Here is a 27,335-nt window from a genome sequence, read left to right on the forward strand (position 1 = left end):
GGGGTGGGGGTCAGCGGTGACAGAGAGTGTGTGTTTGCAATGGGACTCAAAGAGGGATCTGTCGCTTGCTCCAACTGCTACAAACTCTCCCTTAATGGCTACTAGTCGTGGTGGCTATAGGCAGGATGCCTCTGAATACCAATTGGAGGGAAGCAACAGCAGGAGAGGAGCATGCTTTCATCTCCTGCTTGTGGGCTTCCCAGAGGCATCGGGTGAGCCACTGTGGAAAACAGGATACTGAACTAGATAGATGTTGGTCTGATCCATCAGGGCTTTTCTATGCTTATGTTCTTATGGAAGAAATGAAACAACTGATATATTATTGTACAACTTCGTTCAATTCCAAAAGCATTCATCAGCACCATAGTGATTTAAGAGCAGAATCTCATAATTGCAACAAAATGATGAATTTTCACTGCTACTTTACAGATATAAAACAAACAAGATGTTGCTGTTTATTTTGATAACCTTATTGACCCTGGGATCTGTACATTCAGAAAGAACCCCAAGGAAAAAAAGAGAGGTGAATCCTGAAGCATTCATGAATATTGTAAGTTTGATATAGACTGATCGGGTGTAAGGTGTGGGAGCCACATTGTCAATTTTAATCTGGCTACCGTGTCAGGATGATGCGCTTTGATTTGACATTTACTTTATATTCACACAGGTGTGTGCCCACTCTTTTACACACTCTAGTTGCTAGTAATCAGAATAATCATAGCTCCATCTTGCTTTCAATTTCTAAACCTGTATATACAATCTCTGGACCATACCATTACCTCTGCAAAGAGGAGTAGGGGGCTACATGTTTGAGTGCTCCCCCATGTGATGAGCTCTCTGCACTCAGAAAAAGCGGCGATTCTCACAACCAGCGAAAATCGGGCTAGGAGAGCCTAGCCCGATTTTCGCTGCTCATGTAAACCACCGGGCTCACAGGCTAGCCCGGTGGTTTACAAGTGGGTAACCAGCTGAATTGCCCCCTTAAACTGGGTTTGCGGAAACACCTCTCTTGTGTGTTTTCCTTCATTCAGTGAAGCCTCTTATTGAATTGAGCATACTGCTCACACTGAGCATGTACTGACTGTAAGACTCCAGTCTGTTTTGTATGAATTGGAGTATGTCCGCAGTTCCTTAGCATGTGCAGAGTCATAAACATAAAGTTAAATAGATTATATCAGCTGTTTGTGGAGTGATTGCCTTTTTATAGAAAGTAAGCAGCAGTCCAAGAAGTCTCAGTTGTTTCTGTCCCCTTCATTAGTGGCTGGCTGCTACTGTTTTAATTACTTTATTTTCTTCTCCTCAATGAGGAATACAATGGGGAAAATAAAATGACATTTCTGGAAAGTCCACTGCTGTGTTGAAGAAAAAGACCCCTATATGGAAAATATTTGGAAGTTCAGGAAAAATTCCTCTGAATTCCCTCCCCCTCATATTCTGCCCCTGAGAAATTTTGGAGAATATTTTGTAAGCATATTTCCCCCAAGTTTAGACTGCCTATTCAACTAGAGAATTCCTGGCCAGAGTGACTATCAGCAGTCACAGCATATAACCCTTCTACATGAAGGGCTATATACACCTTGTAGATTAATTAATTGTATATAGATTTTAATTTAAGTCTCTGAACAAATGTGTGTTGTCTGTTTGTAGAGTGAAGTCATTCAGTATCAAGGCTACCCCTGTGAAGAGTACGAAATCCTTACAGATGATGGCTATTATCTTAACACTAACAGAATTCCTCATGGCAGAGACAATTCAGAGAAGAGAGGTGCTTCTTCAAATTTTTTACATTTTCATTAAAAACAACAGCCAAATTATAAATGTTGGAAATTGATTTATACTGAATTTCTCTTGTTTTTGTTTGAACATTGTTTTTAAGCATCTTTGTTTTGTATATCTTGAAACATTTCCCCTAATGTGTTTAAACAGATTGGCTAATTGTTTTAAATAATATTCTTTTATTCTTTCTTAGTCTGATCTCTGGTAGATGGGTAATGTAATACATCAATAGTCACAAAAAACATAGTATTGATCCCATTCTTCATGTCATGTTACAGGAATTATATTGTGCTACTAGCATGTTCTGGATTTTCCACATAGCTGTATTTGGCAAGGCACCTGGATTTGGTAGAACAGCAGCCAAAGAGGTTGAGAAGCATTGGGAATACCTGGTGATTTCATGAGGTAGAAGTGTAGTAAGGTTTGAGTGGGCCCTAGGACAAAAAATGAAGATGGGCCCCTGCCCTCCTCCCACTGTAATCTTTGGTGAGGTAGGAGGGAGAAAGTGAAGAGCCAGCTGCTGGGTCCCCTCATCCTCAGGGGGTCCAGGGGCATTTACCCCCTTCTTCCTCAGTTATAGCTATGCCCTTGTTGCAAGGTAATTGTTGATGTTTATCAGGGTAATCTTAAAATGGGTTTCTTCTCCCTAAAGCAGGACTGCACAACTTTATTAATCCAGCTGTTGTCAGACAACTTGCATGATCCCTGACAGGGAGCACCTAGGTAATTTTTGTGCCCAGACCTGAAGGGCTTCAAATCCCCTGCCACAACCCGCCCCCCTGCATGAGTTTTTAAAAAAGTTAAAGGTTTTTTAAAGTTAAAAAAAGGGAACCTGCATTTTTCGAAGGCCTCCCGTGGAGGGCGTCCCCAGAAGCATGCCACCACTGCCCCACCACACTGAACTGTGGCGCTGAAAACTTCAGTAATTCTAGCTGCCATGTGTGTGGCTGGGGTGTATGTAGGGTGAGCCAAGCAGGCCTACTCCACCCCCGGGGTGGCAGCAGGTGGAGTGGCAGCAGTTGCTGGGCCTGACCAGAACTGCAGGGCGCTCCAGTGCACCTGCACAGTTGGAATAGAGTGTCTCAAGTCCTGACGTCATGGTGTGTGTATGTGATCTTAGTGTGGGGCTACCTGTGGGGGGGGGAGGAATCAACCCAGGGGGTAAGCAGAAGCCTGAGTAGCAATGCATTTGTAAAAGCAACAACAAAATAGCACAGGCCCCCTAATTTCACAAAGCTTTTTGTTCACACAGACCATCCAGCTTAGACATAGAGCAAGCATCGGGTGAAAAATTAAGAGAATCACCAGATTTACAAACACATACACACCACACACACACACACACACACACACACACACACACACACACTCTGCCAGAACTGGTGACTCGCAATAGTCTTTGGGCCTATTTACATTTGATAGACCCCTGCTAACTGGGCAAAGAGGTACCTTTTAAATGTGGTGATTCTCTTTATTTAGCAGGGAGAGAATAACTGGCCCTATCCACCTCCAGCACAGTACCTCCAGTGACTGTTGGTGGTGTCTATCATGTTTCTTTTTAGATTGTGAGCCCTTTGCGGACAGGGATCCATTTCATTTTATTTATTTATTATTTATCTGTATAAACTGCTTTGGAAACTTTTGTTGAAAAGCGGTATATACACATTTGTTGCTGTTGCTGTTGTTGATAGGTAAATGATTAGCAACTTGCAAGATGTAAATATACCCATTCAATTGCTTCTGCAAGTTTGCAGAGCAATTGCAGCTTCTTTTGTGAACTTTATTGTTTCTTTCACATTATAATATGGGCTTCATCCAGACTTCAAAGTGCTTGATGCAAATGCATTGAGAGATGAGGGAAAGCGCTGGGCTCTGCCGATTAAAAAAACAGCGTCTGGTATAGGACAAGCTATTTTTGCCTCAGATACGAGACTTCCTGCTATGCTTGACTATTGGCTAGGGATGATGTGCCAGTATAATTATTAGTCTTTAGGGGAGGGTTGTACCAGTGTAGTTAAGATGAGGAGTATTTTCAACATTCTGCCATTATAAGCCCTGAACATTCTATTGTTTATAAAATCAGAAGTAGCCATCCAATGCCCTTGAAATTTGGACACATCAACCAGGGGACAAGAGACACCAACTCTACAGATTTGGTGCATATCTGGTACAAAATTTTGGAGAAACAACCGTTCATGTTTTTAATTCCTCAAAAGAGCATTCAAAGTGTTGATACTGGGTGGTATATAAATTCAATAAATAAATAATAAATGAATAAGCCTTGAATATTCTTTTGGTGTGGAATCTAAATTGCATGGCCAACCTTCCTGAAAGCCTGCAGGCATTAACTAGGGGACACCATGCTTTCAGATATGGTGCAAGAAGTGGCTAAGATGTAGCAGTTAAAACATTGATCCTTAAACTCTAGAAAACAGATATTGGCTACAAGGGTTGTTTACTGGGTGCTGCAATCCCAATGAATCTGTAGCATCCCCCAGGAGCTGCTTCCACCATGGCCATGAGTTGTGGAAGAGAACTCAAGATATGATGGAAATTGCAAGTTAAGCTGCCCATCTAAATTTCCATGACATAGAAGCTGTGAAGACTTTGTATAGTCTAGTAAATGATGATGGTTTTATAAAAGAGGCTTCATGCTAGAGTTGTGTTTCCCCCCGCCCTATTTTGCTTGTGGCCCGAATTGGAAACACCCCCATTTTGTTCTTTGTTCAAAATCAACCAATCCGAAACCCAGTGGGTGGTTGGCACTCTCTGTGCAGTACACCACCACTCACTCTGGGCCACCCCAATAAAACCTTAAAGATGCATAAACAGGCATTTGAATTGCATTATATACTATATACACATGCATTGTAACTAAATAGGGAGCAGTATGCTGGGCTCAGGCAGGTAGCAAGGGAAGCATGGCATCATGGAAACTTTGGTTTAGACATGCAATGCAAAATTAGTTCCTTCTGTCTCTCTCTTGAATGAGGTAGCCAGAAAGGCAGAAGCAAGCGAGTAACTTGTTAATGAATTGAAACAAACTCCCCCCTCCACCCTCAAAGCAATCAGCCCAGACAGAAAGGAAACAGGGCATTGTTTGTTAGCAATGGCAATGGGTAAGCAGAATTTCTTAGCACATAATTGCATGACAATAGAACACATTCCAAGGAAATGAGCTCCCTCAGTGATGCTGTGTCTGCTTTTTGCATATCTTATCTTCTAATAATCTCTTCTTGAAAGACACTCACTGCCTCCCTAGTTGCTGCAGTCAGGAGACCAAAGGTCCGAAGAACAAAACAAAACTTCGGCTCCGAAATAGGGTCATTTCGATTTGTATACACAAAAATTTGTTTTTAATTTTTTCATTTCGATTTGTATACAAAACGTCTGAAAATATTTTCGGACACAAAACGTTTTGTTGCCGAATTGAAATGCACAAGCCTACTTCATGCACTCACACTTTGCCTGGGTCTTTCAGTTGGACATTGGGCTGGGGAGAGATGCATCCAAGCAAACATTCAACAGGTGCAGCTTCCCCACTCACTTCCTAGAGATGCCCCGATGAATTTTTGTCTGCTGCATCTCTGCTCAAGGCAAAGTGTGGGTGCAAGGAACCTCATTTCTAAAACCATCATCACATACCAGACTGTACAAAGTCTTTACAGTTTATGTGGCATGCAAGTTAAGATGGGCACCATAATTTGCAATTTCCATTCTTTTTAGAGCATGAGTGAAAATATAAAGCATCTTAACTATCATCTTAAACTGAAGGTTTTGGGGTTACTGAATCTTACTAAGTTATCCATTTTACTGGATAACTTTATCTGTTATCCGTATTACTGAATCTTACTTATGGTAGTTATCCATGTGATCAAGAATGCACATTGATCTTAATTTGTAGGCAAGGTTCCCAGTGGTAATCAGATTCTGAGGCCCGCTCTCCCCGCAGATGATCAGGAAGCCCTGCTGGGGTGGCCAGATCGGCTGCCCATATGACTGCCAGCTCTGTGACGGAGCCAGCAGGGGCTGGGGAGTTTGGGGGCTGCACGGCCTCCAGCATACCCTGCATGAATGCACAGGGCATGCTGGAGAGACCCCCGAGCCAGGAGGCTGCTTTTGACCCTCCTGGCCGGGGGTCTATTCATGAGTAGCCGCAGCACGGAGCTGCACTGCAGCAACTCACGGGCAAAAAAACTGGGTTTGCGGAGTGCTCACTCCAGAAACCCGGTTTAAGGGGAGGGTTACTTGAACGGGTTACCCGCTCAGGAACCACCGGGCTCACAGCCCAGTGGTTCACATGGTATGCAAAAATCAGGCTAGGCTCCCTTAGCCTGATTTTTGCAGACCATGTGAATAGAATCTCTCTAAAATTATCCCTCTTGTTTTTCTGGATTATCTATGGATCATACAGTACCACAGGGCACTTTCTTGAAGAAAGAAAACTGGGCCTCCATATCTGTTAAAGCCAAAATATAGAAGTGCTTTATTATGATGACTTTATTATGATGACTTTTCCTTTTAAAAAAATCTCATTATTAATATGTATGTGCTGTTACACTATGGGATGTGTATTCATCCTGCTGAACTATGTTAGTCCAGAGTCCAGAATGTTCTTTCTATTACCCTCATGACATGACAGCTGAGATACCCACAAAGTTATGAGACACTAAAATAGCCTTAATTGTACAAGGAGGACTTCTGAAGCTTATTGATCTAATGCAGTGATGGAAGGAGGCCAGTGGTGGCCCATGTTCAGCTGCTAGCACAGCCCCCCTTGCCCCACCCTCTGTGTCTGTTGTCAGATGCAGGGAATGTTTAGCCATGCCCCTTGCATCTGATGTCAGATGCAGGGGTGTGGTTTAGCTCCTGAATGGGGCTGTGCGTTCCCATTCGGGAGCTAAACCACGCCCCTTGCATCTGATATCAGTAATGGGGGCATGCTGGGGATGCAAGGTGTGGCCCCTGAGCGACAGCGGTCCAGGTTCTTTGAACACTGTTTCCCAATGGTGGCTCTGCCCCTGATCTCATGGGCTAGGATTAATGCTCCACTTTTCATATCATATCAGAAGCAAGCAATTGGGAGTACAGGTGCATTGTGTGGTGTAATTTTTAAATTTGCTGCAATGTACAGCTCAGTTTTTGCAAGTGTTTAATTGTGTCTCAATTAAAGCTTTAATTGCGAGCCTTTCCAAATCTTGGCATTTGATTTTGCTTGCTATCATAAAAATGGATGGTGCTGGTGGTGAAGTTAAATAGAGCCCTATCTTTATAAAGGTTATGTAATTAAGAAGTGACGTGCCACTTGAATCGTTGTGGGCAGTTTGGAATATACTTCCCCTTTCCAACTGCATGTGATAAGGACATGAATATGCATGTCCTTCCCTTCTCCTGATTAGTGTTGGGTAACACTAATACTGGTATTTGGATCATGTGTAGGAGTGGTTCACACACACTGCCCCCACAGAATCTGAGAAAGGTACCTTGTGTGCCGAAGAATGGTAGAATGTGTGCTCTCATGACGCACACACATACTTCTTGTATGGCACTCAGCTTAGCTGGCAAAGTATTGTTCAAACTGACCTTATGTAATAGGCTCATAGAGCAAGTATCTTTTTGTTTGTATGTACATGTTTTTGTTTTGGATTTAAGTCACTTTGGATATCAGCTAGAAGAATATCGATGTACCGTCTTCTGCTCCTTTTTCTCACAAACAGTAGACCACATATATCTTACATATTCATTATCTTTTTATGCTGCTCTCCAGTCAAAAATGAGCTCCCAAAGCAGCTCACAGCAATTAAAACTCAATACTAAAAGTAATTGAAATGAAACACAAAATGCTAATTGGGGAGGGGGTGTCACCTGCTGTATGACTCTTAAAGCTTCTTCTTCTTTACTATAGAGAGTTAGACGGGTGACATCTGATTCAGAGGAGACCTGCTCTTTCTGAGGGCCAGTTCAGAAGATATGCCCAGCTGATCCTGCCTACCATGCAATGTTGCACATGAGCATGCATGTTTTACTACCCCAGCACACCATTCTCATTTCACATATGTGTAGGGGGAGGCATGTTTTTTTCTGAACTGCTCTTTGCATGCAATTTAAATGCTACTTTATTGTAGTATTGAAATCGTACCCGATGAGCAGTTTGGATAAAACACCTCTCACATTATTATGTGCTTGCAGTACAGTGCACTGGGAGGATGGGGGCAGGAGTCAGGACATGCTGAATATCCTGCATTGAGTAGTGGGTGGGTGGGGCTGATCAGATACATTGTCTGAGCCAATCCTGAATTTTGGATAATTAATGGGGGAAATCATGGGCTTTTTCAGAGTTCTCTGGAAGCTCAAGAAACCAGCCACAAGGAAGCTTTCCTTTTACAGCTCCAGGTTCCTTGTAAGATGCCTCATCCTTCCTGTTACTGTTACAGGGTTATGAGGAATGAAGGAATCCTGTCTCCTTTATGCAATAAAACCTGAAAAATATGAAGTTCTTAGAACTTCAGAATTGTTGCAATAACTAGGTTAAATGCAGAGGTCAGTATTTGCTTTGAAGCACTGAAATGCAGATGTGATGGGTTCTCCTGACAAAATATGTATATTGAATTGGATTTTGGATGCTACCCTGTAATTGTATTGATACTGATTTCAAGGGGAGAATCAAAGGGTCAATGAAGCACGGAGAAGCCAAGGGAAATAACTAGCATTGCCAAATAAGATATCAACTAGGCAATATACTAGATTAATTTAAGATCAATAAATATAATACATTAAGTATTATAAACTTAAATACTCTGAGTTTTATTAAATTGCTGATTTGAATGAAACGTCATCTCACTGCTAATTTTTCTTCAGTTTCCAAGCCTGCTGTGTTAGTGATGCCTGGTATACTTACGAACTGTGGAACGTGGGTGGCTAATATGCCAAACAACAGCCTGGGCTTTATACTGGCGGATGCTGGCTTTGATGTTTGGTTGGCGAACAACAGAGGCAGCAGATGGTGTAGATTGCATCAGAATCTTTCATATAATGAAGAAAAATTCTGGAATTTCAGGTAGGTTGTACTTGTAAGGAGGCACTGGGGCTGGAAACCTAACATGTCAGGATTTCATGTTTCTTCCTTTTTACTTTGTGAAAGCATCTACTTTGGTATGATTTTGTCAATTTGGTTCAATACTAGACTAGGTTGGGTAATGCCATCTGTTGGCTCTACCTACCTACCACATGACTGTAAAAGATGTTGCACACATTATGCACTACCCAACATGCCATTCCACCCTGCGTACTGACATGGAGTTATCTGAGCACCATCTTATTTGATAATTTATGGAATAGTTGATTATGTATAAAGGTAAAATGTGCCGTTGAGTTGGTGTCGACTCCTGGCAACCACAGAGCCCTTTAATTGTCTTTGAAAGAACACAGGAAGGGTTTTCCATTGCCATCTCTGCGCAGTGTGAAATGATGCTTTGCAGCATCTTCCTTTATCGCTGCTGCCCGCCTGATATAGGTGTTTCCCATAGTCTGGGGGACATACCAGTGGGAATTAGAACTGGCAACTTTCTGCTTGTTAGTCAAGCATTTCCCCACTGCATCATAATTGCACCTCAGATGAATTGCAGTTACTCAAGACTTCATTATAGTGTAAGTTAATTGCACTTGTCTGAGCCCTATTTCAACAGACATGAGGAATGGCTCATGTTCCTAAACATCCCCTCCTAATTGCTCCTAAACATTGCTCCTTAACATTCCCTCCTCAATCAAAGAAACAGAATGGTTTCATGGAGCTGCTGTAGTAGCAATACAACTACTACAACTGGATTGACCAGATATGGTTATCTAACTAACATTCAAGTATTTACAATATGTATTTTCAATACTTTTGTATTTTGTATCTAAAATACTTTTCAGGGAAGTGTTTTATATTCTGTATCTAAAATATATTTGCTCAGGTATTCTGTATTTTTAAAAATACATTGCCAAAACCAAAATACATCTCAGCCAATCACTGCTTTGCTTTCTTGCTCCAGGAGCTGCCTTTTTATTGTGACCTGGTTCAGTTGAACTGACTGGGCAGTCTGGTCCATTTGGCTGAACTTGGTCAAAGCAGTTCGGCAGTTCAGCAGGCTGGTAATCAATCAATCAATCAATCAGTCAATCTTTATTATGGTCATAGACCAACTTAAAGTCTAAGGGATGATTACATATTACATATTAAAAGTAAAAGTAAATATTAAAAGCTTAGGGGTGCACAATATAAGCATATAATGAAAAACTCTGATACAAGATTATAAGAATCAAAAGTAGTAAAATTTTAAAATATATCTATGGCTGTCTAAAACAAAGCAAGGCCACAGACTAACTGACCCTTAGTGGCTGAGATCTGAAAATTGCAGTTAAAAAAGGGTACAAATATTTATAAAAATATCTATAAAAGGCATCATAAAAACATCACTTAAAAAGGCCTAAAAGAGAAGCAAGAATGCATTGAAAAGTTATATGAAGAAACATTGAAGCATAAAATCATACAAGGGCAACCAAAGGTGTGCTTGAGTTAGTCCATAAAGTTGTGCTAGGCACAGGCCAGTGGTCATCACCTGCCAGATTTTAATCTCTGCTGTGCAGAACCTGGCAACACTGTACATGGTGGTAGGGTTGCTATCAGAAAGCAGTAAAAATGTGTAAAATTAGTCCGTATGATCAAGATACTTAGAAATAAGTCCGCCAGTTCTGCCATTTTGTACCTCCAGCCACCTGATTCCCAACATGAATTCTAACTGTCCCACGTCATATTTCTGATCCAATATCAGAAAGTCAATGTCAGATTGGTAATGTCAGATTTTTAAAAAACTGATTTTGCAAATTTTGGATGAATTCTGACATTTCTGATCTGACTTTGCACAGCCCTACTGAATGAGACTAGCAGGTAAGCTGCACCTGTTTTCCACATAACAAAGAATAACTGTACCTATGTACACTGTAGAGACTGTAAGACTGTTGAACATAATTTGTTTATGGGGCTACTGTGCCAGGCACACTTTCTGGATGTAGGTTAGGACTGAATGAACACTGATTTTACAATCAGAGATTTTGCTTGTATCTAGGGTAAGTGCCAGGGCTGTTTAAAAAGTGTGTGTGTGTGTGTGTGTGTGTGTGTGTGAGAGAGAGAGAGAGAGAGAGAGAGAGAGAGAGAGAGAGAGAGAGAGAGAATTTGAAACTTTTTTTTAAAATGTAATTTTAAATATGTTTGCCTGGTGTGGGAGGCATCTCCTGCACCCACTCCCATTTCTGGCAGTGAGCCTGGGGTAAGGAGTGGCCACGCCAAGCGCAGCACACCCTGGGATGCAGGACGGGCGGAGTCCTCCCACTCTCAGGTTCCTGCCATCGCCATGCTGCCGCTCAAGTGAGCACATGGCATGGCAGCATGGAGAGTGGACTCATCTGCTGGGGAAAGCAGGCAAGCTCATGCCTTCCCTGCAGTGTGCCCAGTAGCGGCCATGAGGTCATTTGAAAGTCCTTAACATGTGAATAACTTTGCTTGTGTACAGATCTGTACCTGTGTATGGTATGAATTGAATACTCACACAAGTGTTGAACATAATCTGAACATAATCACATGAGTGTTGAATATAATCTGAACACAGGTCAGTCGAAAACAAATCTGAAATAATCCATGATTTGATCAGGGATGAAGGGGCTGACCTGGTGTGTATTACAGAGACTTGGTTGGGGGAGGCTGGGGGCCCAGCTTGGGCCTGGCTTCTCCCTAGAGGGTACTCTGTAGAGGAGCAGGTAAGGGAGTGTGGGCGGGGAGGTGGGGTACCTGTGGTCTTTAAGGATAATATTTCCTTTACCAGGATCCCTATCAGAGTGTCTGATCATATTGAATGTGTGTATGTACGTTTGGGGACCAGGGACTTCTGTTGGTGTACCGATCACCCCGCTGCCCAAAAGAGTCCCTAACTGAGCTCACAGACTTGGTCTCGGGTTTGGCATTGGAGTCCCCCAGGTTTATGGTGCTGGAGGACTTCAATATCCACTTTGGGACCGGGTTGTCTGGTTCAGCTTAGGAGTTCATAGCAGCCATGCAACTATGGGCCTATCTCATGTGGTCTCTGGACCGGCACATGTTGCTGGTCATACTCTTGATCTGATCTTTCATTCTGATCAGGGTGGTGTTCCGTGGGTGGGGACTCCTGTGATTTCCCCATTGTCATGGACAGACCACCATCTGGTTAAGGTTGGACTCACAGTTGCATCCCACCTCTGCAGGGGTGAGGGACCTATTAGAATGGTCCGTCCAGAAAGGTTATTGGATCAAATAGGATTCCAAGAAGTCTTGGAAGGATTTAATGTTGGCCCTGCCGGTGATCCGGTTGATGCCCTGGTGGAGAATTGGAATAATCAGCTCACCAGGGCAATAGACATGATCGCTCCTAAGTGTCCTCTCCAACCCACTTCAAAAAAGGCTCCTTGGTATACGGAAGATCTGTGGGAGCTGAAGCAGCAAGGTAGACGACTGGAGCACAAGTGGAGGAAGACTCAACTCGAATCCGACAGATTGCGACACAGAGCACATTTAAAGATCTATGCTCTGGCTATACGTGCAGCAAAGAAGTGTTTCTTATCTGCCCGTATTGCTTCCGCAGGCTCTCGTCCAGCGGAGCTATTCAGAGTTGTGAGGGGGCTAGTAGGGCCCCCTGCTCCCCTGAATTCGAATTTGGAACCATCAGTTGCCCGCTGTGATGCTTTTAATGAGTTTTTTGTGGACAAAGTCCCTCGTATTTGGGTTGATCTAGATCTAGATTTAGACTGCACAGTTATCACAGTGTCAGATGCAGAGGTATCCAGGAACTCCTCTTGTGTGGTTAGGCTGGATCAATTTCAGTTCGTGACTCCTGAGGATGTGGACAAGCTGCTCAGAACAGTGCATCCTACAACCTGTCTGCTTGACTCTTGCCCAACGTGGCTTATACTATCTGGCAAGGGGGTTGTTGTGGAAAGCCTGGTGGCAATTATAAATACCTCTCTGAGAGAGGGCAGGATGCCTCCTTGTTTAAAGGAGGCAATTATTAGACCTATTCTTAAGAAGCCTGCCTTGGACCCCTCAGAGTTTAGTAGCTACAGGCCTGTCTCCAACCTCCCATGGTTGGGCAAGGTGATTGAGAGGGTGGTAGCCTCCCAACTCCAGTCGGTCTTGGTGGAAACTGACTATCTAGACCCATTTCAAACTGGTTTTCGGACGGGCTATGGGGTGGAGACTTCCTTGGTTGGCCTGATGGATGATCTCCAATTGGGAATTGACAGAGGAAGTGTGACTCTGTTGGTCCTTTTGGATCTCTCGGCAGCTTTCGATACTATCGACCATAGTATCCTTCTGGAACGTCTGAGGGAGTTGGAGGTGGGAGGCACTGCTTTACAGTGGTTCTGCTCCTACCTTTCTGGCAAATCCCAGATGGTGTCGCTTGGAGACTGTTGCTCTTCAAAATTTGAGCTTTTATATGGTGTCCCTCGCTCCATATTGTCTCCAATGCTTTTTAATATCTACATGAAACCGTTGGGAGAGATCATCCAGAGATTTGTTGCAGGGTGTTATCAGTATGCTGATGACACCCAAATCTATTTCTCCTTGTCAACATTATCAGGAGAAGGCATATCCTTCCTGAATGCCTGCTTGGAAGCAGTAATGGGCTGGATGAGGGATCTCATGACTGATGACTGAGACTGAATCCAGACAAGGTGGAGGTACTTATTGTGTGGGGTCATCACTCGGGAAGCAATGTTGATCTACCTGTTCTAGATGGGGTCACACTTCCTCAGAAGGAACAGGTACGCAGTTTCGGAGTGCTTCTGGATCCACACCTTTCCCTGGTTCCCCAGGTTGAGGCAGTGCCAAAAGCGCTTTCTATCAGGTTTGGTTGATACGTCAGCTGCGTCCGTTTCTTGAGGTTCATGATCTCAAAACAGTAGTACACTTGTTGGTAACTTCCAGACTTGAGTACTGCAATGCACTCTATGTGGGGCTGCCTTTGTAGGTAGTCCAGAAACTGCAATTAGTACAACATGTGGCAGCCAGGTTGGTCTCCGGGTCATCTCGAAGAGACCATATTACTCCTATATTACAGGAGTTGCACTGGCTGCCAATAAGTTTCCAGGCAAAATACAAAGTGCTGGTTATAACCTATAAAGCCCTAAGCAGCTTAGACCCACGATATTTAAGAGAGTGTCTTCCTCTGCATGATCCCCATCGTCCACTGCGTACATCAGGGGAGGCTCGTCTGTGGCTACCTTCATGTCGTTTGGTGGCCAACCAGGTAGGGTCTTCTCTGTTGTTGCCCCGAGACTTTGGAACACGCTTCCTGTGGGAATAAGAGTCTCCCCATCTCTAGCAGCTTTTTAAAAGTGTCTAAAGACTTATCTTCTTACCCAGGCCTTTTAGCTTTTTAACTTTTTAATTTTTGGATTATTTATTGATTTGTTTTAAGTTGTTTTTAATATTTAATTGATTTTAATGTTATATTTTTATTTGTTTTGAACCGCCCTGAGACCTAGGGCGGTATAAAAATGCACTAAATAAATTAAATAAACAGGCGATCCACACAGTCAAAAACTGTGTTTACCCAGGTTTGGAAGCTGTGTGTGCTCCCACTTTTTGGTTGTGCGGAAGCACGGTAGGAGGGAAACCTGGGTAGAAGTGATTGTGTGGAAGGACGGTGAGAGGAAAAGCTACCCAGGTTTTCCTCTTATCTTGCTTCCACACAACCAAAACATGGGAGCACATGCAGATCCCAAACCAGTTTCTGATTGTGTTAATGGCCTATATGTGTGAATAGGGCTACTGACTCACCTTTCAGTATCTCAGGGTATGGTTCTTCAAGTTCCTTCATTGTTAAAAATATCAAATTTGCTTTAAAATAATAAAATTAAGGAAAACACAATGCTTAAAAATGTATATGTTGATTCACCCTATGATGGGTGGATCATAATTCTATGTTTCATAATTCTATGTTTTTATTTGTTTTTGTCTTATTGCAGTTTTCATGAAATGGCGATGAATGACTTGCCAGCCATTGTCAATTTTATTCTAGCTAAAACTGGACAGGAACAAATCTTTTATATTGGCTATTCCCAGGGCTCTACCATAGGTATGTTGTACAAATAGCACAATATTTTCATGCAGAACTGCAAACTCATTGGATAAATCAGTTGAAAATATTATATATTTCTAAATGATGCTTGCATCAAGTTGGACCTCTTTCGCCCTAGATTGCTTCTACCCACTAATATATGATAAAACAACATGATCCTGAATGGAGAATGTGTTCCTTTATAAGGAATAAGAGAACAAAACAGAAGTGATTGTTATTCCAGAGGTACCTCATACTGTTTGCTTATTTCTCACATGTTCATCTGCAGTGACAAATGAAAATGTAATTCTGTATCTGAAATTCTTCAGCTTCATCTCAGTTCTGGAGCTTTCTATGCGTCTGAGGGCTTCAGTGCAGTTCTGGAACTCCTACATATAAGGGTTATCCCCATGACTATAATATTAGGGAAACTATATACACAATTTCCATTGTATGCACAAAGCTGACAACATACATTGAGGTTCTTCACACAATCAAAAACTGACGTTGTGCACACAACCTCACTGGGGAGATGAGCAGCCACCGTCCTTCCCTCCACCACACCATGCACCCACACAAGCAGTGGTGCAGCAAAGTGAGATGCTAAAAGTAGGAGGATTCCCCCCCCACTGCATCCCAGGGTGCCCGATGGCACTAGTGTGGCCTCTCCTTCCCCCAGCTCACTGCTGGAAGTGGTGGTGTGACAGGGGGAAGCTGTTTAACCTGGCTGTGATTGATCAGACAATCGCCAGCTGATGTTAAGCGAACCACAGGTTTGCTTAACCTCAGCTAAATGTCAGGTTTAAAAGTGGGGCTTGGTATGGGTGCAGCACCAGGAGTGACCTTGCTTCCAGCACTTCATATGTGCAGCCTAAACCTGGCTGGGCTGCCCTAGCCTGGGTTAGTCTGTCTGTGTGAATAATCTTACTGTGTGCTACCCAGGTTTGGGAGCTGTGTGAGTTTCCAATTTTCAGTTGTGTGGATACAAGGCAGGAGGAAAACCTTGATAGAACTGGGTAGCTTTTCCTCCTACTTTGCTTTCATACAATCACTTCTACTCAGGTTTTCCACTTACCTTGCCTCCACACAACCGAAAATTGGGAGCACACACATTATGTGCATACCTTCTGTGCGAAGGTGATCATTTTATGTGAACATTGGACTTCATGGAGAAAATTAAATGAACCATCGATATGCAGCGCAAAGCAACACTCAATGATAGTTTTAAAACCAGTAATAGATTAGGAAGTGTATACAAAGAATGAGAATAGCAGAGGACAGTGAGGCACTTCACGCAATCGGTGTGAAGCACCTGAGAGGGTTCTGCATGGAAAGCGGGCTTAGCTTTCCATGTTTTGAATATGTATTTAGAAACATCTGCCTTAGATTTGAAAATAAATGTCATGGATCAGTAAGGAATGTAATAGCCATCCCTCATGATTTAAGGAAATAATTGGTTTTGCTTTGGCACTGGAACAAGTCAGTAAATATTCCTTCATTGCTGGATGTAAGATCTGATGGCTCTTGGTATCATTTCTATTGTCATTATCACAATGTAGCATCACCTCCTCAGGTTTTAACCCAAGTAGTTCTGGAACTGGTGACTTGAGAAATATCAGGTAGGAAGTCACTGAGGTCATTAACAAAATCAAAAATTGTGTTCTACCTAGGTTTTCCTCCTATCTTGAGGCAGGTCTCATGATCCGTGAGACCCGCTTTTGTTAAAACTGTGGGGAGAGTGGGCTTAGCCCGCTCTTCCCTCAGACGAGTGGGCAGGGAGCCCTGGATGGCCGGATTGGCCGCCCACATGATGGCCAGCTCGGTGACGGAGCCAGCGGGGGTGGGGGGAGTGGGGGCCGCAAACCGGCTTTTTAGCAGGGGTTCTCGAGCGGGTTACCCGCTCAAGAACCACCGGGCTCAGCTGAGAGCCTGGTGGTTCTTACGACCAACAAAAATCAGGCTAGGCTCTCCTAGCCCGAGTTTTGTTGGTCGTGAGAATTGCCCCCTTGTTTCCACACAATCATTTCTATCCAGGTTTTCCTCTTACCTTGCTTGCACACAACCAAAAATTGGGAGCACACATAGCTCCCAAACCAGGGTAGAACACAATTTTTTTATTGTGTGGATGACCTCCTTCTGTATTAGGCCTGTGCATGAATGTAAATGTTGGGTTTGGGTATGATCAGATCCAATCCAACCCTGCAAAGGTCAGTTTGGGGTCTTTTGGACTCTTCTGAATTTTTGGGGTGGGGTCAGAGTCAGAGTCAGGATTGGGGTCAGGGTCAGAATTGGACAAACCTTTAAAAAAGTTTTTAAAGTAACCATGGATAACATACACTGAACATGGAAGGAAAGTGCAGGGAAAATAAAGTAATTGGAGAATCTAAGGGGAAGTTACCTCACACCAGAGAATCACAGGAGAAACCAGGAAATCAGCTGCTTCTATTTGTAAGTTTAAAATGGACTAAAACACACACAGAGAGAGAGAGAGAGAGAGAGAGAGAGAGAGAGAGAGAGAGAGAGAGATTCATGGGCAGACAGTGGGCAGAAGATGCTCCCCCAGCCACAATAGCTAAAATGAAAGAAAGAAAAAGAGTGGACTCTCACCCCCATTTGGAACTTTGGAAAGCTCCAAATTTTCCCCAAGAGGGTTGGAGATGTACAAGCTAGGGATGTGAGAACAGGTTTGATGTTCGATAAGTTTGATGTTGAACCTATTCAATTAGATGGTATGGGGTTGAACCGAACCATCCCCTGTTCAGTCTGACCCTGGACCAAACATCCCCTGACTGTTCGTGGGGTTCAGGAATGTTTTTGGTAATTTTTTTAACCTTACACCCTTCAGGGGAGTTGCTGTAGGTGGCGCATGGCGGGGGTGTCCATGGAGGTTTCCCCTCCCCCACTGGCTTTCTTTATGCCTCCCTCCGGCTGGTTCAGCCAGCTGTTTGGCCCTCCCTGTTCAGCGCGGTGGTCATTTTGGAGGCTGCACGCCTGCATGATTGGCCTCTGCGTGGCCCGGGCCAAAATGGCCACTGTGCCGAGCAGGGAAAGCTGAAAACCAGCCAAACAGCTGGCCAAACCAGTCGGTGGGGGGCATAAAGAAAGCCGGCAAGGGGGGGACTTCCGCAATACACACACACCCCCAGCACCTCCAGCAACTCCCCAGAAGGGAGTAAGGTAAATTTTTTTTTATTTTTAACTGAAAACTTTTGTAAACCTCCCCCCAAACTGAACTGAACGGGGGGGGGGGTTTGAGGGGGATGCCAGACTGAACTCACCCAGTTGAGTTCAAGTCCAGTCCAGACTCGAACCAAACTGGGCCAGCCAGTTCCATGCACACCCCTAGTACAAACCAAACTTGTGTGTGCAAGTCTGGATTTAGACTCTCTCTAAACCCCCCTGATTTGAGTACAATCAGGCCATGTCTGATTTTACCGAACTGATTTTGCACAGCCCTATTCTGCATATCGGCAGCCAGTGCAATTCTTTTAAAATCAATGTTATATGGATGCCCCAGAAACCAGCCTGCTGCCGCATTCTGTACCAATTATATTTTCCAGACTACATACAAAGGCATGTAGAGTGCATTACAGTAGTCGAGCCTGGAGGTTCCCAGCATATGCATCACTGTTTTAAGCTCATTTACTTCCAGAAATGGGCATAGATGATGTCTCAGCTGAAGCTTATGGAAAAATAAATCATCAGTTCAATCGTTAGGGAGTCTATCATTTGGTAATCATTATTTCAGTTGGCCACGTTAAATGGTTTCCCTAAATAGAGCACATTATAAAGGATGGGTTCTTGCGCTCTGTGCTATGATAGTTTAATGGGAATCTGGGATTCACAGGATGCATGTGATCCCACAGAGCATGATATGAGAACCTGAAATTACCAGGAATCCCATATTCACATCACAGGAAATGATGATGAAGCTAAGATCACCAGGCTTAGTTCAGATCTTGTTTGACAATATGAGCTTTATCAGCGTTTCTTGCAGTGTCAAGTTAAGGATTCTGGTAATTTCTAGGTTCTCATGTCAAACCTTGGATCCCCATTAAACTAACACCATGAAGTGCATGAGAACCCATCCAAAGGAAGTGTAGTAAGCATTTCAGTATAATCTATTTCCTGTTGGCTCAGTTACTATTGTTAGAGGATTGTGTTTCCTTGTATATCATCAAATATCTGAAATTCACAATCTCTTCATCAGTAAGGAATATTTGTATTTATCCAAGTGTTGTTTGAGCAAATACAGAGTTATTTTAAATAGGTCTGAGGCTGATCTTTATCTGTTTATAATTTATTCCAGAGATTTATATTCTGCCTTATCCACTTAGCATCAAGGTCAGGGGCGTAGCTACCATTAGGCAAGGGGAGGCACTTGTCTTGGGGCCCCACTGCCTCAAGGGCCCCCCCAGAGGCACATCACATGACTCCCCGCCAGCCCATGTTGCACCCCCTATGAATTATGTTGAGTCTCTTGGAGATCGGCAGGAGCAGAGAGTAAAAAAACCTAGATTCAATGTGAACTAGATATTCACCGTATTCATAATGGGGATGTGAGTGTGAGTGCACTATATATTGTGAAGTGTGTTTGTGTGTGTATATCAGTGAGGGGGCCATTTTAAAATCTTGTCTCTGCCCCCCCCCTCCAACCTTGCTACCCCCCTGATCAAGGTAGCTAAAAAATTGTAATAATAAAACACAGGTTTTAACAAGTTGTTCTAGTAAGAACTAATCAGCCTAATTTCCTTTCACTGTTTCTACATCTGGATTAAATTTGATTCAGATAGAGGTACACAAGTTAGATCTCTTGTGCCTCAAATGTTCATGTGTCCACCATATTGGATTGGGGTGGAAGTGATCATTACAAACTACACCATTGAGGTGTCTCTGTGTGTCACTCTCTACAGCTGTTCCAAATTTGGTTCAAATTGGTTAGACAGTCCTCATGTTAGTGCACTTGTGCCTCACAAGTTTATGCATCTGCCATCTTGGATCTGGGTGGGTGTCATCATCACAAACTACACCACTGGGGCATCTCTATGTGTCCATTCGAATTTGGTTTGAATCAGTTAAACTGTCCACAAGTTAGTACACGCGCCTCCAAAGTTTATGTGTCCACCATCTTGAATTAGAGTGGATGACATCATCACAATCTTCACCATTGAGGTGTCCTTATGTGTCCCTAGGGCTGTAGCAAATTTGGTTCGAATCAGTTAAGTGGTTCACAAGTTAGCTCACTTGTGCCTCAAATGTTTATGCTTCCGCCATCTCGAATCTGTGTGGATGACATCATCATAAACTACACCACTGAGGTGTCCCTGTTTGTCACTCACTACAACTGTACCTAATTTGTTAGATTAAATTAGCCCACTTGCGCCTCAAACATTCATGCATCCACCATCCTGGATTAGGATAGATGACATCATCACAAACTCCGACAGTGAGATGTCCTTATGTGTCTCCACAGCTGCAGCAAATTTGGTTCAAATCGGTTAAGTGGTTCACAAGTTAGCCCACTTGCACCTCAAAATTTTACATGTCCGCCATCTTGAATCGGCATGGATGACATCATCACAAGCTATGCCATTGAGGTGCCCATGTGTGTCACTTACTGCAGCTGTACCCAGTTTGGTTCAAATAGATTAGGCAGTCCACAAATTAGCTTGTTTGCACCTCAGATGTTCACATGGCCGCCATCTTAGATTGGGGTGGATGACATCATCACAAATTATGCCATTGAAGTGTCCCTATGTGTACCCTACATCTGTACCTGATTTGGTTCATATTGGTCCAGGGATTGCGAAGTTGAGGGGGGGTGGACACACGAACACACACACAGAATGGCGGGTGATCTCATAAGCCTACTGGAAGTAGGCTAAAAATACAGAAGAAATCGGCTAAAAATACAGAAGTAAAAACACAGCATGGCAGTCAAACCCCCAGCCTATTAAAACAATTAGATGGAGGAATAAATGCAACAAGATGAGCTGTTACAAAATGCCCAAGATAACAGTATTTCTGAGAGCTATAATTCAAGGATGGTAGAATTCTGGGGTAGAGCACTTGGGGCATGCAGAAGATCCCAGTTTCAATCCCTGGCATCTTCAGGTAGGGTTGGGAAAGAACTCTGTCAGAAATTCCTGGAGACTCACTGAAAATACTGAGCTAGTTAGGTCAATAGTGATTAGTTCCCTTTGAAGAAAATATCCTTCATCTCCTGACTATGTGGCTCCCAGGGCTTCTGATAGTCCACTGTGTGAAACAGGGTGCTGGACTAGATAGACCTTAGGTCTGATCCAGCAATGCTGTTTTGATGTTCCTGTGTTCTAACCCTGGTTTAGCATAAGGCAGCTTCAAATGTTTATGTTATATACTTTTGTTCCAGGTTTCATTGCATTTTCAGCCATGCCTCTGTTAGCTCAGAAAATTAAAATATTTTTTGCACTGGGTCCTGTTTATCTGCTGAACCACAACAAATCTCCATTTTCAAAATTTGCATTTTTGGCTGAAGGCCTTGGAAAGGTATGGGTTGCTTTTCAATACATTGTGTCCGTAAAGTTATCACATTTGAACCTTATTATGACAGGATGCTGGTCTGAAAGGCAGCTGCACTTAAGTAGTTTTGAAATAAATGGGGCTTAAATTGTCCAGGGCCAAGTTCTATTACATTATTTGCAGTATTTGTAATATATATGGCAAATAATGAAATTAGAACCTCCCCTTCTCTGGATGTTTTACAGGAGGACAACATAACATATCTGTTTAGTCATGCCTTTAGATTATATTTTAAAATTTTAAAATGTTGAGTTTTTATCTGTATTTTAAACTATTTAGTTGTGTTAATGTTTTAATTGTTGTGTTTTTAGATAGTGAACTGCCTAGGGAATTGTGTAAGGGGTGGTCAATGTGTCAAACCAACTAACCAATGTGTCAAACAAACTAACAAAGGAACTGATATGATTGCATATGAACTGATATGATGCATCATAAGGAGGGTGCCTTCATTGAATAACGGTGTGGTGATTGATTTGATTATGATTGGTTGATTGATTGATTGGTTTGATTATCAGTTATGGGGGGGTGTTATCTGGCAGCAGTGCAGTGGACTCCCCTCTCTATTATCTTAAAAATGCTACTGCTTCCATAGGCAGTAAGAGTGGCCTATAATGGCCTGAGAGAAGAAGCAATGGCATGATGTTGCATTCTTTCCCCAGTAATGTATTGCACTCAGTAATGCATCCCTGGCATTCCTCAGTAATGCATTACTGAGGAAAAAATGGCTACCCACTATAAATACATATTTTAGTTCATTACAAGTGTTCCAACTTAATACCTTAGTTCAATAATCCTTATAACAGTCCCATTAAGCCAGCCAGTATTATTATCTCCATATTATGAGATGAATGTGTCAAGCTAAGAGGAAAGTGACTTGTCTGAAATGTGAATGAAGTGAAATTCAAACTAGGTGATTTCCTGACTTAGAGGTTATACTCTTAGCTACTATACTACAAAGCTCTCAAAATGAGATTGCTAGCAAAATAATAGCTGTCATTGTGCTAGGCAGAATGTGTTTCGAGGAAGGGCTTATTGTATTATGAGGACAGCTGGAGGGTGCAGTGTTTCTCTGTGCACTCTATATGATTCATCCACTCAGTGTGATGATCCCTCTCAGTGAGGGCCAAGTAACTCAGAGTCAGGAACAGAGGGCCAGTTTTGTCCTCACTGAAACAGTATCCACAAATCCCAGTACTTTACCTTTCCCAGTATGAACAGATAGTCACAATTAACTTCTATTGAAGAAAGTAAGAGGTTGCTCTTGGAGACATCATTGGAGAGGAGGCTGATCTATCTCCTCCCTATCTCTGGTCACCTTAGACACTGCAAATGAGCCCTAACCCTATCAACATAGTTTTTCTACTTTGTAACTTATCCTGAACTTTCCCTGTTTCTTCTTGAGCTCTATTCACACGTTATGTTCAAGGCACATACAATCTGTGTACAGTGTATGCATATGTAGTACTACTACTAGTAGTTACATATCGCTTTTCAATACAATCATTCTTAAAGCAGCTTACACAGAAAAAGAATAAGAAGATTGTTTCCTGTCCCCAAAGGGCTTACAATCTAAAAACCAACACAAGGCAGAAACCAGCAACAGCCAGTGGAGCAACCTTGTGCTGCGAGTTGAATAGGGCCAACTGCTTCCCCTCGCTAAATATAAGGAGAACCACCACACTGAAAGGTGCCTCTATACCCAGTTATCAAGGAGCTTGTATCAAGGAGGGAGCTTGTATCCATTCCATTTTAAAATGAACACATGTACAGACATTCAAACAAAAACAAGTACATGTTTTACAGAAACCTGGATTCATTTATAATGCTTTGGTCACATTATGGTGTCTCGGCCTTTTGGCTAAGAAAGCATTTTCTTGGTCATACTTGATCATGCCAGTTCCTAAGGTGTGACAGAACCTTAGGAACTGGCATAGCTATCTAAGTTTATTAAAGATACAATGTAAATCAAATTTTCCACAGAGACAATTTTTGCTCATTATTTTGAAAGCCAGCTAATCTTCAAACACATTTGTAAGAACTGAAGAAATAAAATAAGAACTAGACAAATAAAAAGAACTGAGCAAACAATAAATCCTAGAGATTCAACATGAACATTTTTTTTTAAATATTTTACAGACTGTATTTGGCAAGAAAGAATTCTGTATTTTCCCTAACAACAGGACAAGAGTATTCACTGCTCATTTGTGTGACAAGGGTTTCTGGGACAAAGTTTGTTCCAAACTTGTTTTCATAGCTGGTGGAATTAGCAACAAAAATGTAAATGTGGTATGTATATTTTATTTAAAAATTGTGCTCCATTCATGGAACTGTTTCACAGATTTGCTCCGTTTAGACTTGAGTTTTGTTTGAAAACTTTTTTTTCCTTTTCACAGAGTCGAATGGATGTCTTTGCATCACATTTACTGGGCTGTACATCAACAAAAAATATCCTTCATTGGGTACAGGTAGAAATTCTGCTATTTTAATGGTCAATACTCTCCATATTTCATAGAATCACGGAGTGGGAGGGAATGTTTTAAGCTACCTATAATTTAACTCTCTGCTTGAGGCAGGAAACCCAGAGTTACAGCATTTCCAACAAATGGCTGTTTAGCCTCTGCTTGAAGACTTCCAGTGAGGGAGAGCCCAAGCACTCCTAGATAATTGATTTTATTCTCAAACTGTTTTTACATTAAAGTTTATCCTAATGATCAGCTAAAATTACCCTACTCTGACTTAAGTGCATTGGATGTAGTCCTACCCTCTGGGGCAACAAAGAACAAGTCTTTGCTATGTGAGAGTTCTTCAGCTATTTGGAGAATGTTCTCATTTCTGCATTGTCTTCAATTTTCTAGAGAGAACACACCCAGTTCCTATAGTTATTCTTTACAGGGCTTGTTTTGCAGACAATACTCTATCCTATACTATGTTTTTAATTTTTCATGTCTATATGAAAAACGTTGTGTTAGTTAAATTTCATTGTATTCCAGTTCAGTTTCCCATTCTACCAAGATTATTTTGAAAATGCATGTCAATTCTCTATTTTCCCCTTTTTAGGTAATCAAGAGTAGAGAGTTCAAGTCTTTTGACTATGGTTCTGAGAATATAGAGAAATATAATCAAGTAAGCAAATATGTATTTGTTTTAAGGATAGCCATGTTTCAGATGAATAAGGATGAATATAAAATTATTTAAAGCAAGTTATTTTTAATTTGCAAGACGGCATCACAGATTATATCTTGTCAGTAATAAGTTCTGATTAAAGACAGTGATGCCCCAAACAGTGATTTACTGCCTTACTGAAAATTCAATGTAAGCCAAATCTACTGATGTAGTTTCCAAAAAGTAAATTGTCAGCAGTATACTAGAAAGCTAACTGTTCTTTCATACATGATTGAATTTAGAGATTTTCCTCCTTCAGCATAATGCATTCTGCCTTTCTTAATATACAGGACAAAATTAATGTTTGCAAATACTATGGCCCAGTTTGGATTATACTCCCCGCCCACTAACTGGCCCATGTGATTATGCTCCCAGACCATGCCCACTTTGACACCTTACCCAGATGTCCTGATGTCCTTCTGGCACATTCCATTATCATACTGGCAGTGGTGGGGGTTTCATCTGAACTGCCATTCTGCACACAACCCAAACACAATTTGGGTCATATGTAGAGCAGCAGTCTGAATGAACCCTGTCCAATAACAGAATACTCTAGGGGGATGTCAGGACATCTGAGTAAGATGCATAAGGATGAGCATGCTCTTGGCATATCCCCCTTCTTAATATGGGAAAAAGTATCATCTGGCCCTACACTGGTTTATATCCTAAGTTTGTATTAACAGACACAGAATGAGATTGTTAGATAGGGTTAATGAAGCATGATCTGCATATTTCCTAGTTCAGCAGGAAGGGGCAGTTGTTCTTTAGAGAGGTGGCATAGCTATTCTTAACAGGACAACCGACAGGATTTTCTGGAATGGATTTACTCTGCCCCTTCCCCCTTTTTAAAGAAATTCTGTGAGCTCTGCATAGGACCACACACTACACACAGACATGAGATAGATGGGGCCAGCTAACAGAGTGCCAACATAGTTGTCTATTTATTCAGCTCCCAACACCTGCAGGCTTGCTCCTGAGTTTCTGCGCTGAAGAGCAGCTTCTACTGGGAGAAGAATTACCTATAGTACACTAGATAATGAATGAGAGAGAAGGCAATGGCAGTGGTGCCCCTAGGCATTTTGGGAGCCCAGACCTGAAGGGCTTTGGAGCTCCTCCCTTTAGGGAAAGTTGGGGGGAAATTTGGGGGGAGAACCTGCATTTCACATGGTGTGCACATGCTGCTCTCCTGTCCCCAGGAGCTTCCATCTGTCCTGGGGAGCCTCTCCAGCAGTCCCCCATGATATCCCCAGCCACTGTGCCAAACGTTTTCTTTTTGCTGCCATGCACATGGCTGAGGGGTGGGGAGTGAGAGCTGAGTAGGCCTCCCACGTGGCGGCGGCGGCTGGTGGGGCTGTCTGGGCCTGACTGAGCACAGGTGAGAAGCTCCCATGCATCATGGACCTGCGACGCTCAAGACTCACACTGAGCAGGCACGAAGGAGCATTTTACCTGTGCTCAATCTGCTCTGCTCTCACCCCCCACCCCAGTCGCACACATGGCAATGAAAATGGGAAAGATCGGTGCAACGATGGGGTAGGCGTGGTGGTGGTGGGCTCCTGGGGAGACCCCCAGGACATTTGGAGGCTTAGTGCTGAGGACCGGACTTTGTCCCAGAAGACCAGTCCTAAGAGTGCTGTTGGGCAATAGCAATACTTATGGGATGATAAGGACAAATTGATCCAGGTGGTAGTGAAGGAGAGCTGCTTAGCAGTCACCAGATCCTGAAATCTTGTTAACTGGACAGGGCATGAAACAAAATTCCCTGGCTTAGAGAATGCAGCCCAAGATGGAAATGGAGTCAGAGGACAAGGTCCAGTGCTCCAGGCAGTGAGCATAGTAGTTTTTGGATGGCCCAGATTTGAGGCCACTGCAAAAGCAGCCTCTAAGGTGCGCAATTAAAGAATAATGGAGAAGGGAGAAAACCAAACAAAAACTAACACACACCCCACCCCCAGCCAAGCAAACTATGTTGTCCTGCTTGTTTTCAAACCCTAGAGCTATTGTATGTAAGTGGACAATAATGGGCAGACAGGCAAGAAATAAATAAGGGATGGAGATATGGGAATGAGCAGCAGCAATGTCATGGAAGGTAAATGGGGCAAAAAGGTGATGTTCCTACCACAGTCCTTAGATGATCACAGAACTGAGAGATCATTTAGCAGGAGTAAATGGGAACATGGAGCCACGAGGGAAATGGTGGCAGGAATTAAGAGCTTAGAAAGTGCTTAGCCAGTCCCTGTCAACAGTCCAGGTTGGCCAAATGAAATAACGACATTCAAAAACATAGTTGGAAAATACCCAAAGCAATTGCTGGCACAAGAGATGAAGAGATAAGAAAATCCTGTGTCTCACAACTTTTAACTGTTTATGCAACAGAAACGTAGTAGTAAATGTTTGTTATAATGCTGGGCTTCACAGAGTTTTTCTTCTTCCTCTTAGACAACCCCTCCCTTCTACAATATAAAAGATATGAAAGTGCCAGTGGTTATGTGGACTGGTAGCAAAGACTTAATTGCTACACCAAAGGATACTGAACTATTGCTCCCTCTTCTTCAGAAACTGATATTCTACAAAGAAATTCCTGACTGGATGCATTATGATTTTGTTTTTGGTCTTGATGCACGTCGACAAGTGTATGATGAACTTGTCGAAATCATCAGCAATTTCCCATAAGCTAACTCTTCCTATCAAAATGATTCTTTGGAA

The 27,335-nt window shown here is 42.6% G+C and overlaps 1 protein-coding gene across 1 annotated transcript; it reads left to right on the forward strand.

Moving 5' to 3' along the window:
* The first annotated feature begins 445 nt into the window (after positions 1-445).
* Positions 446-27,302, forward strand: LOC128351937 (lipase member M-like). Its single transcript, XM_053312029.1, has 9 exons — positions 446-550; positions 1,648-1,765; positions 8,635-8,833; positions 14,815-14,924; positions 21,298-21,434; positions 23,604-23,753; positions 23,861-23,932; positions 24,525-24,590; positions 27,069-27,302. The coding sequence occupies exons 1-9, from the start codon at positions 446-448 to the stop codon at positions 27,300-27,302; spliced, it is 1,191 nt and encodes a 396-aa protein (XP_053168004.1).
* Positions 27,303-27,335: the final 33 nt, after the last annotated feature.

The sequence above is a fragment of the Hemicordylus capensis genome, chromosome 3 (assembly GCF_027244095.1).
Source record: "Hemicordylus capensis ecotype Gifberg chromosome 3, rHemCap1.1.pri, whole genome shotgun sequence".
NCBI lineage: Eukaryota > Metazoa > Chordata > Lepidosauria > Squamata > Cordylidae > Hemicordylus > Hemicordylus capensis.

What these genes read in the sequence shown, in the direction of transcription:
- LOC128351937 (XM_053312029.1), top strand. Translation starts at nt 446, where the DNA reads ATGTTGCTGTTTATTTTGATAACCTTATTGACCCTGGGATCTGTACAT. An exon ending in CTGAAGCATTCATGAATATT is followed by an intron (nt 551 to 1,647) that starts GTAAGTTTGATA and finishes GTCTGTTTGTAG; the next exon opens with AGTGAAGTCATTCAGTATCA. An exon ending in TTCCCAGGGCTCTACCATAG is followed by an intron (nt 14,925 to 21,297) that starts GTATGTTGTACA and finishes CTTTTGTTCCAG; the next exon opens with GTTTCATTGCATTTTCAGCC.